General features: G+C 46.7%; 1 protein-coding gene across 2 annotated transcripts in view; it reads right to left on the bottom strand.

The window, feature by feature from the left end:
* rnf217 (ring finger protein 217) overlaps positions 1-15,311 on the bottom strand; it is a 181,756-nt gene that overhangs the window by 72,493 nt on the left and 93,952 nt on the right. For both annotated transcript variants that reach the window (XM_085997216.1, XM_085997215.1), the window contains exon 2: positions 4,828-5,061. In XM_085997216.1, coding sequence (XP_085853342.1) covers positions 4,828-5,061 — 234 coding nt within the window. The remainder of the gene's footprint in view (positions 1-4,827; positions 5,062-15,311) is intronic.

Below are 15,311 nucleotides of genomic sequence, written 5' to 3' on the forward strand. Positions count from 1 at the left end.
CGGCGCGAGCACCGAGGCCCGACCAGTTCCAGGGAGCAGCGAGGCATACCAACTCAGCAGCGGGGAGAGAAGTAAAAAGTAATCAGAGTGTGACGTCACCAGGGAGCAGGTAAGTGATTGGTTGGTGAGTATTTCTCTTTTTTAAACTTTAACTCTGTGGTTTATAGTTGCTAAGGTCTTTTCTGGTGTAGTGGGGACTGTTGGTAAACCATACAAGCGCCTTAGAGTTTATCTTTAATTGGTGATAGTGAATTAATTTAAATTAATTAAGGGGTAAGTCATGCCAGGAGAGCCCAGCCCCGTGTTATGCTCCTCTTGCTCTATGTGGGAATTCAGGGACACTGCCTGTGTCCCTGACGACCATGTGTGCCAAAAATGCATCCAGCTGCAGCTACTAGCAGACCGCATTGCGGCGCTGGAGCTGCGGATGGATTGGCTTTGGAGCATTCACGATGCTGAGAGGGTCGTGGATAACACGTTTGATGAGCTGGTCACACCGCAGGTAAGGGCTGCACAGGCAGAAGGGAAATGGGTGACCATCAGGCAGAGCAGTAGAGGCAGGCAGGTAGTTCAGGGGACCCCTGTGGCCATCCCCCTCTCAAACAGGTATACCGATTTGGATACTGTTGAGGGGGATGACTTAACAGAGGAAGGCAGCAGCAGCCAACTTCCCGGCACCAGGGGTGCTTCTGCTGCTCAGGAAGGGAAGAAAAAGAGTGGGAGAGCAATTGTGCTAGGGGATTCTATCGTAAGGGGAACAGATAGGCGTTTCTGTGGCCATAGACGTGACTCCAGGATGGTTTGTTGCCTCCCTGGTGCCAGGGTCAAGGATGTCACTGAACGGCTGCAGGGCATTCTGAAGGGGGAGGGTGAATAGTCAGAGGTCGTGGTTCACATTGGGACCAATGACATGGGTAGGAAGAGGGATGAGGTCCTGCAGCAAGAATTTAGGGAGCTAGGTAGCAGATTAAAGAGCAGGACCTCAAAGGTTGTAATCTCTGGATTACTCCCGGTGTCACGTGCTAGTGAGTATAGGAATAGGAGGATAGAGCAGATGAATGCGTGGCTAAAGAGTTGGTGCAGGAGGGAGTGCTTTAGTTTCCTGGGTCACTGGGCCTGCTTCTGGAGAAGGTGGGACTTGTACAAGTCGGACGGGTTGCACCTGAACCAGAGCGGGACAAATATCCTTGCGGGGAGGTTTGCCAGCACTGTTCGGGGGGGGGGGGGTTTAAACTAAAATGGCAGGGGGTTGGGAACCTGAGCAGGGAGACAGAGGGAAGGGAAACAGGGATAAAAGCAAAAGATAAGGAGAAAAACAAAAGTGGCAGTCAGAGAAATCAACGGTTTAAACTAAACGCGGCCACAGTAAATAATAATTCTAATAGGTCGAAGAGCGTTAAAAAAACAAGCCTGAAGGCTTTGTGTCTTAATGCGAGGAGCATTTGTAATAAGGTGGACGAATTGGCTGCGCAAATAGAGGTAAACGAATATGATTTGGTTGGGATTACGGAAACGTGGCTCAAGGATGGCCAAGACTGGGAACTCAACATCCAGGGGTATTCGATATTCAGGAAAGATAGGCAAAAAGGGAGGTGGGGTAGCATTACTGGTTAAAGAAGGGATTAATACAATTGTAATGAAGGATATTAGCTCTGATGATGTGGAATCTGTATGGGTAGAATTGAGAAATACTAAGGGGAAAAAAACGTTAGTGGGAGTGTTATATAGACCTCCAAACATTAAGGCGGAGGTTGGGGATGGCATTAAAAGGGAAATTAAAGAAGCGTGCAATAAGGGCACAGCAGTCATCATGGGTGACTTTAATCTACATATAGATTGGGCCAACCAAATTAGTAACAATACTGTGGAGGAGGAATTCCTGGAGTGTTTACGGGATGGTTTCCTGGACCAATATGTCGAGGAACCAACCAGAGATCAGGCCATCTTAGACTGGGTATTATGTAACGAGAAAGGATTAATTAGCAATCTTGTTGTACGAGGCCCCTTGGGTCAGAGCGATCATAATATGATAGAATTCTTCATTAAGATGGAGAATGAAGTAGTTGACTCAGAGACTAAGGTCCTCAATTTAAATAAAGGAAACTACGATGGTCTGAGGAGCGAGTTGGGTAGGATTGATTGGGGAATGGCACTCAAAGGGTTGACGGTGGATAGGCAATGGCAAACATTCAAAGACCGAATGGATGAGCTACAGAATTTGTTCATCCCAGTTTGGCATAAAAATAAAACAAAAAAGGTGACTCAACCGTGGCTAACAAGGGAAATTAGGGATAGCATAAGATCCAAGGAGACGACATATAAATTGGCCAGAAAAAGCAATAATCCTGAGGATTGGGAGCAGTTTAGGATTCAACAAAGGAGGACAAAGGGATTAATTAAGAAAGGGAAAATAGAATGAAAGAGTAAGCTAGCAGGCAACATAAAAACTGACTGTAAAAGCTTTTATAGATATGTGAAGAGAAAAAGATTGGTGAAGTCAAGCGTAGGTCCCTTGCAGTCAGAATCAGGGGAATTTATAATGGGAAACAAAGAAATGGCAGACCAACTAAATTCATACTTTGGTTCTGTCTTCACAAAGGAGGACACAAATAACCTCCCAGAGATGCCGGGGAACATAGGGTCTGATGAAAGGGTGGAACTGAGAGAAATCAGTATTTGTAGGGAAATGGTGTTAGGAAAATTGATGGGACTGAAGGCCGATAAATCCCCAGGGCCTGATAATCTACATCCCAGGGTACTTAAGGAAGTGGCCCTAGAAATAGTAGATGCATTGCTGGTCATCTTCCAGAACTCGATAGACTCTGGAACAGTACCCATGAATTGGAGGGTAGCTAATGTTACCCCACTATTCAAAAAAGGTGGTAGAGAAAAAGCAGGGAATTATAGACCGGTAAGCCTGACATCAGTAGTGGGGAAAATGCTAGAATCTATTATAAAAGATGTAATAGCAGAGCACTTGATAAGCAGTGACAGGATCAGACAAAGTCAACATGGATTTACAAAAGGTAAATCATGCTCGACTAATCTACTGGAATTTTTTGAGGATGTAACTGGTAAAATAGATAAGGGAGAACCAGTGGATGTGGTGTATTTGGACTTTCAGAAGTCTTTCGATAAGGTCCCACATAAGAGATTAGTGTGCAAAATTAAGGCACATGGGATTGGGGGCAAGGTATTGACTTTGATACAGAACTGGTTGGCAGACAGAAAGCAAAGAGTTGGAATAAACGGGTCGTTTTCCAAGTGGCAGGCAGTGACTAGTGGGGTACCGGAAGGATCGGTCCTAGGACCCCAGCTGTTCACAATATATATTAATGATCTGGACGAGGGAATTGGATGTAATATCTCCAAATTTGCAGATGACACAAAGCTGGGTGAGAGGGTAAGCTGTGAGGAGGATGTCGTGAAACTCCAGTACGATTTGGACAGGTTGGGTGATAGTGCATTTGCCATGTTTCTGCCCAATAATGTGGATAAATGTGAGGTTATCCACTTTGGTGGCAAAAACAGGAAGGCAGATTATTATTTGAATGGCAATAGATTGGGAGAAGGGGAAGTACAAAGAGACCTGGGTGTCCTTGTGCACCAGTCGCTGAAGGTAAGCATGCAGGTGCAGCAGGCGGTTAAGAAGGCAAATGGTATGTTGGCCTTCGTAGCAAGAGGGTTCGAGTACAGAAACAAGGATGGCTTGCTACAGTTGTACAGGGCCTTGGTGAGACCACATCTTGAGTATTGTGTGCAGTTTTGGTCGCCTTACCTGAGGAAGGACGTTCTTGCCATGGAAGGAGTGCAGCGAAGATTCACCAGGCTGATACCTGGGATGGCAGGAATGACGTATGAGGAGAGATTGTGTCGATTGGGCTTATACTCACTGGAGTTTAGAAGATTGAGAGGGGATCTCATCAAAACCTATAAAATTCTGTCAGGCCTGGACAGACTAGATGCAGGAAGGATGTTTATGATGGCCAGGGAGTCCAGAACCAGGGGTCATAGTCTAAGGATAACGGGTAAGCCATTTAGGACTGAAATGAGGAGGAATTTCTTCACCCAGAGAGTGGTGAACCTGTGGAATTCTCTGCCACAGAGGGCGGTGGAGGCCAGTTCATTAAATATATTCAAAAAAGAGTTGGATATATTTCTTAAGGCTAAAGGGATCAAGGGATATGGGGAGAAGGCAGGGACAGGGTACTGAATTTGGAGGATTAGCCATGATCTTATTGAATGGCGGAGCAGGCTCGAAGGGCCGAATGGCCTACTCCTGCTCCTATCTTCTATGTTTCTATGTTTCGAGTGAACATTGCTTTTTATGTGGAACAGTTCTCTCCACATCCTTGCAAGTGTGCCACATTATCCCCTTCAGTCAGGATGGGCAAGATGCTCTAGCATGGAGCTATCTCCATAGAAGCCATCATTGCTATTGTTTGATTGACCCGCCAAGAGGCATGTTGCAGTGGTTATGAAGAAATCTCTTGCAAGTCAATCAGTTTTTCACTCCTCCTCCAGAAAACCTCTGGAGACTATTACAACATGTCTCAAGCAGCAGCATCCTTTCAAGGAAAGCCCGAGTAGGAATCGACTGATTCAAACTCAGGGTCTTACATTGAAGAATCCAGTGCTTGATACTGTAACTACTGGAAACCACTCACCCAACCCACACCAGTCGAATTCTATTCTTAAAAATAATTTAGCCAAAGATTTTAACTGAACTTACCAGCAATCTACAGCAGAGCTCTTCTACTTAATCACTAAACTCTTGATTCTAATCCTATAAAGAGCTAGGACAGAATTTGAGAGAAGGGTGCTCACTTTGAACTTGTTCTCTGATTTTGTAGGGGTTGGAATGTTGCTCTTCCGTCTGAAAGTAGTGAAATGCTTGCACTGTGGACAGGGTTTGGTGCTTGAATCCACCCTGCTGAGCTCCAGGAAGTAACTGTACTTGACAATATCGTCACGAGGCAGATTGGAGATGACAGTGCTTTCATCCAGGTATTTGCTGCATTCGGTAATGGGGCATTTTATCTCTGCTCTTCCCAGCTGCACCTGCATGTGAGTAAGACAATGGTTTGGTTAGGTTTGTAAACATAGAGCTCAGGGCTGTAAGACAATAAATGGCTGAAAACTACAGACCAGTTGCACTACACATTTTGCATTGATAGAAAATGGTTTTATCCTTGCAACAGCAGAAACTTGGTTATAAAGGTGACAAGTCAGCCAACTTGAATATAGGCAGGCAAACTGAGACCAGTTATATATTTTTTAACTGCAACCAGCACAAAACAAAGCTTGCTACAATGGAAACTCTTTGAACTTCAATCTTAATCATTTTAATGTTAATAGAGAGTTGACATTCCCGTCAGATCTTGTTAGCATTAAAATGCACTTTGTGGTGTCCGAGGATCAATAATACTCAGACTGCAGGAGAACAATAAAACAGGTATTTACTGAACAGAGAGTAATTCAAGACTGAAGTACAGAAGCCTGCTATGGCTTTATATACAGGGGTGGTCACTGCCAGTACTGCAGTATAGAATCAGTTCTTCTCTTAAAGGCACATACACAACAATTCCTCCCCTTTTAGATAAACAGTACATAACATTCATTTAACAACGAAATAATAACTAATTACAATTACAATTTTCTCTGTACTATATACATCAACTGAAATAATCATTTATAAGTTCAGTCTTTGAGGAGGCTTCCTGATCCTGACTGGATAACTCCTTTCTCGAGTATCCTGTTCTTGCGGCGGAGTTGATTCTGGCTCATTGTCATTGGTTGGTTCGTCAGCTTCCAATACCACTGCTTCTGAGGTAGACGCAATCTGTACTTCGGGTTGATTACCAGGTGCACCTGCTCGTGGTATGGGTTTGGCTTGTTCCTGTGACTCTAGAATCTGGTCAGCATGGCGTCTCACGATGCTCTCTCCAACGTCCACTGTGTACATTAGTGGTCCCTGCTGTGTGCATATCGTTCCTGGCTGCCATTTTTCTGTTCAGTAGTCGCGGGCCAAGACTGGTTGCCCTATCTTGAAGCTCCTGGTTGGCTTCTCATTTATGTGCTGGAATTGCTTATCCTCAACATCTTGTCTTATGTTTGGTTTTAGCAAATCCAGGCAACATCTTAGCCTTCGGTTGAAGAACATTATGGCTGGAGTTTGGTTGGTGACTGCATGTGTCGCATTCCGGTAAGCAAACAAGAAATTATCCACCTTGTGTTGTAGTGGTATGTCGTCATTATGCATTGCCTTTATTGCCTTTGTAAAGGTCTGAACAAACCTCTCAGCCAATCCATTTGTGGCTGGATGATATGGGGCAGATGTGTAATGTTTCACCCCATTATTCCTCAGAAACCTCCGGAAATCCTCAGACACAAACTGTGGCCCATTGTCGGAGCAAATCTGTCCTGGCAAGCCATTCCTGGCGAAGATGGTCCGTAGGACTGCAATAGTTTTCTCCGTGGTGGTGGAGGACATTTTGATGACCTCTGGCCATTTTGAATGGGCGTCCACAGCGATTAGGAACATTAAATAAATGGACCAGCAAAATCAATGTGTACCCGTTGCCATGGAGCTGAGGGCCACTCCCATGGATGTAGCGGGGCCTGTGGTGGAGCGTTTTGGACCTTCTGGCATCCTGTGCATCTCTTGGTCATATCCTCGATTTCTTTATCGATTCCCGGCCACCACACAAACGCCCTGGCTAGGCTCTTCATTTTTACCCCTCCCAGATGATCCTCATGAAGCTCATAGAGTGCTCAATCTCTCAACTTGGGTGGAATTACCACTCGGGATCCACACATCAAGGTCCCCCGGCACACTGACAGCTGTTCTCTCCTTGGCGAGAATGCTGTCAACAGTGAGTCGCCATGTGCTGGCCATCCCTTCACCGTCAAATCATAGACCCGAGAGTGTGTCGGGTCATTTCGGGTTTCCTTCTCTATACTTGAGTTTGTAACAGGTAGACATTCGACTATGGTTGCATGGAATATCTCAACAGGGTCTACTGCAGGTGCTTCCTCTACCGTAGGCAACGGTAGGCGCGACAGCCCATCAGCATTTCCATGCTGTTTCGTACCCTTGTACTCTATGTCGTACTGATGTGCCCCTAGAAAAAGTGACCATCTTTGCAGCCGTTGCGTCGTCATCACCGGAACGCCCTTCTTTGGGTTAAAAATGGAGACCAGGGGCTGATGTCAGTAGGGTGAATTTCTGCCCGTGCAGATAGTGATTGAACTTCTTCACCCCCCACACCAGGCTGAGGGCCTCCCTGTCAATCTGGGCGTAGCTACGCTCGGCCGAGGTTAACGAGCGCGACGCAAAGGCTATTGGCCTCTCTGAACCGTCAAGGAATTTGTGCGACAGCACCACTCCGATGCCGTAGGGAGATGCATCACATGCTAACCGAATCGGTAGTGTTGGATTGTAGTGGGCCAATACTTCTTTTGAAGTGATTAGGCATTTACATTCCTGAAAGGCACGCTTACACTCATCACTCCATTTCCATGTTGCTCCAGTTTGCAGTAGGGCGTTCAGTGAGTGCAGAATTGTAGATAAATTCGGCAAGAACTTATGGTAGTAGTTCACCAACCCGAGGAACGACCTCAGTTGTGACACATTTTCCGGGGCTGGAGCCTTGACTACAGCCTCAATCTTGTCCGGCGACTTATGCAACCCTTCCTCATCAATCATGTGGCCACAATACGAGATTTGTCTCCTGAAGAACTCGCATTTGGGGCGGTTGGCTCGTAGCCCATATTCCTGTAATCTCGTGAGCACCTGCTCCAGGTTGGCAAAGTGTTCACTGTCATTTTCGCCCGTAGCCAGGATGTCGTCCAAATAACACTGGGTCCCCGGGATCCCTTGCAGGACTTGTTCCATCGCCCTCTGCCAAATAGCCGGGGCTGATGCTACCCCGAATACCAGTCGATTGTACTGGTAAAGGCCTTTGAGAGTGTTTATCGTGAATATTTCCGAGATGCTTCTTCCACCTCCATTTGTAGATACGCTTGGGCCAGATCAATCTTTGTAAAGCGTTTCCCTCCAGATAGTGAGGCGAAAATATCTTCTATCCGTGGAAGTGGATATTGTACTGTGTGCAGGACTGGGTTCACAGTTACCTTGAAGTCCCCACAGATGCGAACCTTCTTCGGTTCCCCAGGCGTGCTGCTCAATGATTTCTTCATTACAGGAACGATGGGTGTGGCCCACTCGCTCCAGTCCACCTTGGACAGCACACCCGAACGCTCCAGACTCTCCAGCTCTGCTTCAACGGCTGGGCGGATCGCGTAAGGTACCGGTCTGGCCTTAAAGAATTTTGGGTTTGCGTTATCTTCGATTTTTATCGTTGCCGTTACTCCTTTTAGAGTCCCAAGTCCTTGTTGGAACACCTCTTTCGCATCAGTTAGAATTTTTGACAGTCGTCCAGGTGTGACGTCATCATCCTTTTTATCAGTCACAGTTAGCGCCTGAATGGAATGCCAATCCAATTGTATTTTTCGGATCCATTCACGTCCCAGTAGTGGTGGTCCTCCATCCGGTAGTATATATAGATACAGTTTCTGTGTTTCCTTGCCGTTGTATTCAACTGGCACCCTTATTTTTCCTCTGGGGTAGACTTTTTGCCCCGTGTATGTCTTCAATACAATGGACGTGTCCTTCAAGGGTATGTGTGAGAATAGCCGCTCATAGTCTCGTCGATTCATGACAGTTAGGGCTGATCCTGTATCCAATTCCATCTTTACTTGGGACCCTGCTATCATGAGGGTGACCCAAATGGTTCGGTGATCCTCCTTTGCGATCACGTTGTGTAACTTTAGACAACTTAGTCTCCTGCTCCCGGAGTCATTATCACTCTCATGATCTTCCGAACTACTGTCATTTTTTTTTACTTTCTTGTACTTTTCCTTCGTAGTTCTTGTAGTGTTGGTTTTCTTTCCCGACCTGCAGACTCTTGCTATGTGTCCCATTTTCCCACATTGCCTGCATACTTTGTCCTTAAACCAGCAGTCCTTCTGATCATGGGTTGTTCTGCCGCAGCGATAGCACTTCTCTGCTCCATACGCCATTTCGTTAGCGCTGTATTCTTGTGGTTTCTGTTGTATTTCCGCAGCTCCCCGTGCTGCTGCTTCGTAGGATACTGCCACGTTGAAAGCGTCAGGTCCTTTTCCGAAAGTAGTCGTTTCTGGGTTCCTTCACTCTGGAGCCCGCAGACAAACTTATCCCGTAAGGTGTCTGCCAGTCCTGCTCCGAACTGGCAGTGCTTCGATAACTTGCGTAGTTCCGTAAGATAGTCAGCATTGTTCTCATCTTTGTGCTGGTTTCTTTTATGGAACTTGAATCTTTCTGCTATCAGCAGCGGTGTAGGGCTTAGGTGTTCCTGTAAGATATTAACAATCTCTTCAAAACTTTTCTCCATTGGTTTAGCTGGGGTAATTAAATTCCGCAATAGGCCGTACGTTCTCGCGCCCATCAAATTTAATAATACCGACGCCTTCTTTCCATTGGCCACCTGATTGGCATTGCAGTACACTTCAATTCTTTCAATTCTTTCCACATACGTGGTCCAGTCTTCTACCTCGTTGTCAAAAGCAGTGATACTGCCACTCTTCGGCATCTTGGGTGATTTAAAATGGCGCCTCCTGCGCTTTTTCTTCTTCCCCAATGTAATAAAATGGCGCCTCCCGCGCTTTTCCTTCTTCCCCAATGGAATAAAATGGCGCCTCCCGCGCTTTTCCTTCTTCCCCTTGCTGCCACGCTGCTCCTAGCGTTCTACAGGGTAATGGCGGCGACCCGTGGCTTTGGCGCGTCTCACTTTTCCTTCCCCACGTTCTATCCTCTCCACGCTGCCCTGTTCTTGAGCACCGACCGCGCCCTGTACGCTCCACCCTCTCTCTCTCTCTCTTCCTCCCGACGACGCTGCACGGCCCCTTTGCAGAGCCGCTCGATCGAGCCCGAGCCCGCCGCAGTCCGGAAGGGTCAGCGCACTACCTGCTACCAGCACGACTTGCTGGAACACCTCGACTGGGGAGCCAGGCCCAGCTCTCCACAGCCTCCCCTGCAACTCTCCGATGGATCCCTGGGCAGTTGCCCGCAGTCGACACCCGCCGTTCTGACTTCGACCTCCAAGAAGCTTCTCTTCAGGGAAAAGATCCCCGTGAGGTGATGCAGTACTGCAGGTGAGTTCAAACCTGCCCGTCGCCAGTGTAGTGTCCGAGGATCAATAATACTCAGACTGCAGGAGAACAATAAAACAGGTATTTACTGAACAGAGAGTAATTCAAGACTGAAGTACAGAAGCCTGCTATGGCTTTATAATCAGGGGTGGTCACTGCCGGTACTGCAGTATAGAATCAGTTCTTCTCTTAAAAGTTACATACACAACACACTTGGATGCAGATGACGAGTTCAGTTGCGTGCATACATAAAGGAATACACAGAACTCTGTTTTTTCAGGTTAGGGTGTGACTCAAAGTTAGCAGTATAACTCAGAGCCCCAGGCTCTTGGTCACTGAACAGATAATGGTCTCAAACTAGTACCTGTAGTATGATGACGTCCTTAGTGAGGGAAGACATTTTTTTTGTTTTAATGCTGTTTTTCATCCAAATCTGTTAGTTAAAACAAACAGATTTTTAATTTTTTTTTATTTTTTATAAAAAGGGTGAAGGCTGGAAACCAGAAATGAAAACAAAAAATGCTGGAAATACACATTAGGTTAGTCAACATTTGAAAAAAGAAAGGTTAAAATAGAGCCAGTTTCTATTTTTAAACCAGACCCCAAGGGGGAAAAATTCTGTTGATTTGCACCTCCTGTTAGAGGGCACTAACAGGGCACAAAGCAACAAAGCAACTAGCGCCCGGGTGCGGCGCCACAAACACCGCCCGCAAAATTCAGTAGGAGGTTAGCGGCGGCAGTAACTGTTAGTGCCCCGCGGCACTGCGCCTCCGGCAATGAAGTCATCACCGAGCACAGTGCCCCGCTCGCGTCCCAGCCGCGATCTTCGGTAGTGCCCCCTGACTCACCACCAGACGCTACATCTGACAGGGTTTGGGGGTGTACGTGCGGCTAGGATGGCGCAAATTAAAGGGGAGGTGCCTGGTGGCCATTTTTGTTGCAGGTCGTCTGCCAGCACCTGCCCCCGTTGCTGTTCCCGGCCTCCTGTGAAGCCTCCCTACAGGGTGCCGGCTGCGCTCCATGAGCTCGGCACTCCTCGAATGCCGGGCTCTTTTGCCGGCACTCCGATCCCTGGTGGCCCAGCTGAGCCCTGGGTTGCGCTGTGCTAGGCCCCTCCCCTGTAATAAGGGGAGAAAGGCCTGCAGTACCACGGCACAATGTGCCGCAGCGCCACGATATTAACTTGCAGCGCCCCAAGAGGGAGGCGGGGTGCTTCCAGTAGCGCCCCGCCTCCCTCTTGGGGCACTAGCAGTGAATTTCGGGCACGGGGGCGCTAACTTTTTTGGGGCGCTAGCGCCCCAAAGGGGATGCAACCCAATTTTGCCCCCCCCCCCCCCGAGTTTTATTAAAATTTGGAGGCACGGGAACAGACTAGGGAAAAACCCAGAAATAACAAACAGAATGTGCACACCTACAGTAGGTACTTATTTCAAACCACTTAAAAAGGTCCAGTTGGTTCCTGAGCAGTTTACACCCTGTATCCAAGTATAGGAAGTGCTTGCAAACAAAAAAATTCTGTTCACTGTAACATCAGCCTAAAGAAGCCAACATAGTCTGTTAAAATCTTTTAGAAAGTAACCTGGTTTGATGGGATTCTTTCCCCAGTCTAACTTTATAGCATAAGAACTTTCCCAGTGCTAGTTCACTCTCAAAACTCCTCAAACTCAAATAGAGCAAATTCTACTCTGAACAACAGGTTCAATTCAAGAAAATGCAACACTGAAATAAAGATCAAAACATTACTAGAATGTGCTTGTGTGTGCTTTTACTAAAAAAAACAGAAAATTAATGGGTAGTTGAAGGTCAAAGTTAGGAGAGGAAGTTTGTGAAAGTAAAAAGATAAAAAGAGTAAATTAAAGTTTGATGTCCTACCTGTTTATATTAAGAAATTAGTCAAAAATAGAGAAGCAAGAGTTTAAATTAAATAATTGGAATATGAATTTTATGAATCCCAAGATCAGTATAAATCTGTAGAACAACTAGGAAACAGGAGGGGGGGATGGAATCAGAGACACGGATGGACAGAAAAATGGACAGACAAAGATAGTTACCTTGGGAAATTGCCCAGGTATGTCTTGTCCACAAAAAGTAGGACAAATCCAACCTGGCCAATTACTGCCCCATCAGCCTACTCTCAATCATCAGCAAAGTGATGGAAGGAATGGTCAACAGTGCTATCAAGTGGCACTTGCTCACCAATAACCTGCTCACCAATGCTCAGTTTGGGTTCCATCAGGACCACTGGGCTACCAACCTCATTACAGCCTTGGTCCAAACATGGACAAAAGAGCTGAATTCCAGAGGTGAGGTGAGAGTGTCTGCCCTCGATATGAAGGCAACATTCAACAGGTGTTTGGCACCAAGGAGCCCCAGTACAACTGAAGTCAATGGGGATCAGTGGGAAAATTGTCCAGTGAGTGGAGCCATACTCAGCACAAAAGAAGATGGTTGTGGTTGTTGGAGGTCCATCATTTCAGTCAGAGGAGACCACTGCTGGAGTTCCTCAGGGCAGTGTCTTAGGCCCAACTGTCTTCAGCTGTTTCATCAATAAGCTTCCCTCCATCATAAGGTCAGAAGTGGGGATGTTCGCTAATGATTGCAGTGTTCAGTTCCATTCACAATTCCTCAGATATTGAAGCAGTCCGTGCCTGCACACTGCAAGACCTGGACAACATCCAGGCTTGGGCTGAAAAGTGGCAAGTAACATTTACGCCACACAAGTATCAGGCAGATTATCTCCAACAAGAGAGTTTAACCACCTCCCTTTAACATTCAATGGCATTACCATCGCCAAATCCTCCACCAGCAACATCCTGGGGGTTGCCACTGGCCAGAAACTGGACAGGACCAGCCAAATAAATACCACGGCTGCTAGGGCAGGTCAGAGGCTGGGTATTCTGCAACAGGTGGCTCATCTCCTAACTCCCAGAGTCTCCACAACACCTACAAGGCACAAGTCAGTAATATGATGGAATACTCTCCACTTGCCTGAATGAGTGCAACTGCAACAACACTCAAGAAGCGTGACACCATCCTGGACAAAGCAGTCTGCTTGATCGGCACCTTATCCACTAGCTTAAGCATCCACTCCCTCCACCACTAGCGCACCATGACTGCAGTGTTTACAATCTGCAGGATGCACTGTTGTAACGCGCCAAGGCTTCTTTGACAGCACATTCCAAACCTACAACCTCTACCACCTAGAAGAACAGGGGCAGCAGATGCATGGGGACACCAACACCGCCAAGTTCCCTTCCAAGTCACACACCATTCTGACTTGGATATGCATCACCGTTGCTTCATTTTCACTGGGTCAAAATTCTGGAATTCCCTAACCAACAACATTGTTGGAGCACCTTCACCACATGGACTACAGCGATTCAAGAAGGAGGCACACCACGGCCTTCTTAGGGCAACTAGGTATGGGTAATAAACACTGGCCTTGCTGGCAACGCCCACATCCCATGAATGGATTAAAAAAAGTTAAGTGAACCCACGAATCAACGTTCCAGCAGGCTGCCCATTCTGGGGGTGAAGAGGCTGGAACCATTTTAAAGTCCTGCCCTGATTTAAATGGAACTGGCAAGCTGTGGGCACCAATCGAGCATCCCGATGCAACTCACCAGATTGGCAAGTTCTAGCAAACTTGGCATTGACTTGGTGGATTCTTTGCCTTTGGTCACACACAATCTGAACATCGAGTGGGTGGTCACCCTTTGTAACTTCCAGTTTTTTGGCATGCCAATGCCAAAGTTAAATATATTTAACTTTAATTAAATATATTTAAATAAACTCAGTGGAGAATTGGTTAGCAGATCATGGGGAGGCTTCAATAGAGATGGCAAATTGGACTGTGGTCATTAAGGGGTGGAAACAGGACTCAGCCCAGAATGCACCTCACAAAATACAAGTATGCTATATCACCCACTCACTAGTTTTGTCAGCACAGATTGCCCACTGGTATCAACCATGGAGGCAAACGTCTAGGAGGAAATGAAATGCAGCACATGGAATTACTGTAACTGAACGTTGCAGCAGTATTGCCAAGTTCTTTGGCTCAATGAATACCTGATAAGTGCTGAGGGACATTATCGTCTCAATCTTCTTGTTCTTTCTTATGGCAGTAGCAAAGCAAATCAAATGTCAATATCTAAGTCAGATATCCAGGCCAAAGCTTCTGGTGTAACTGCGTGGATATCTTGTAGGCTGTCTGCGAATTTCCTGAGGGCAGTGCTCAATGATGCACTCCAGGGTCTGATTAGGAGCTCCACAGTCGCAAGATGAGGATGCTTTAATATTCCATCTATGGAGAAGGTGGCAGCATCTACCATGACCAGTTCTGAGGCGGTTGATGGTTGTCCACTGTTTGCGAGGAAGGTTTGAACCTTCCACTTGTATTGTGGGGTCCTCTATAAGGAATCCATTCCATCTGTCACAGTTCTTCCAAGCATTTCGGCGTCGGTCATCAAGCCTGAGGGGAGATCGCTGAAGGGCTTCAGTGACTGTCTAAAATGGCCTTCTAGATCGGAGACGGGATGGTGGTAGGTTGTTAAAGTCAGCCTGGATCAGCATGTCTTTGCTGGTGTAATGGTTGTATTCTCTGGAGACTGCATATTCGTGGCATAGGTGTGGTGGTACGATGTTTGCAAGCATGGGCAGCCACGGTGTTGTTGTTGATAAAGCGTACCGGTGATAATTCTCACAGTAGAATTCAGTAGGACATCAACGGATTTGACATGCGGACTTGATAGCCATGCCGGAGAACAGTACTCCACTGTAGAGTACACCAGGGCGAGTACTGCCATACGGAGAGTTTGAGTGTCTGCTCCCCATATGGATCCGGCGAGTTTCTGGATCAAGTTGACCCTACTCTTTAGTTTCTTCCCAAGGTTCTGGAGATGCTGTCTATTTGGCAGGGTGTGATCAAGTGTGACTCCTGAATAGGAGGGTTTTTTGGCATGGTTTACCTCTGCGCCGCAAAAGGAGATTTTCAAAGCTTGGTTTGTTCGATGGGTGTAGAGGTGGAATGTCGAGGTGACAGTCTTTTGCGGGTTTGGCCAAACTCACCATTGGCGGAAGTAGGCTTCCATCCTTTGTAAATCACTGGTCAGGGTCTCCTT

The sequence above is a fragment of the Somniosus microcephalus genome, chromosome 9, assembly GCF_052327205.1.
Source record: "Somniosus microcephalus isolate GS21.2 chromosome 9, FLI_Smic_1.0, whole genome shotgun sequence".
NCBI classification, from domain to species: Eukaryota; Metazoa; Chordata; class Chondrichthyes; order Squaliformes; family Somniosidae; genus Somniosus; species Somniosus microcephalus.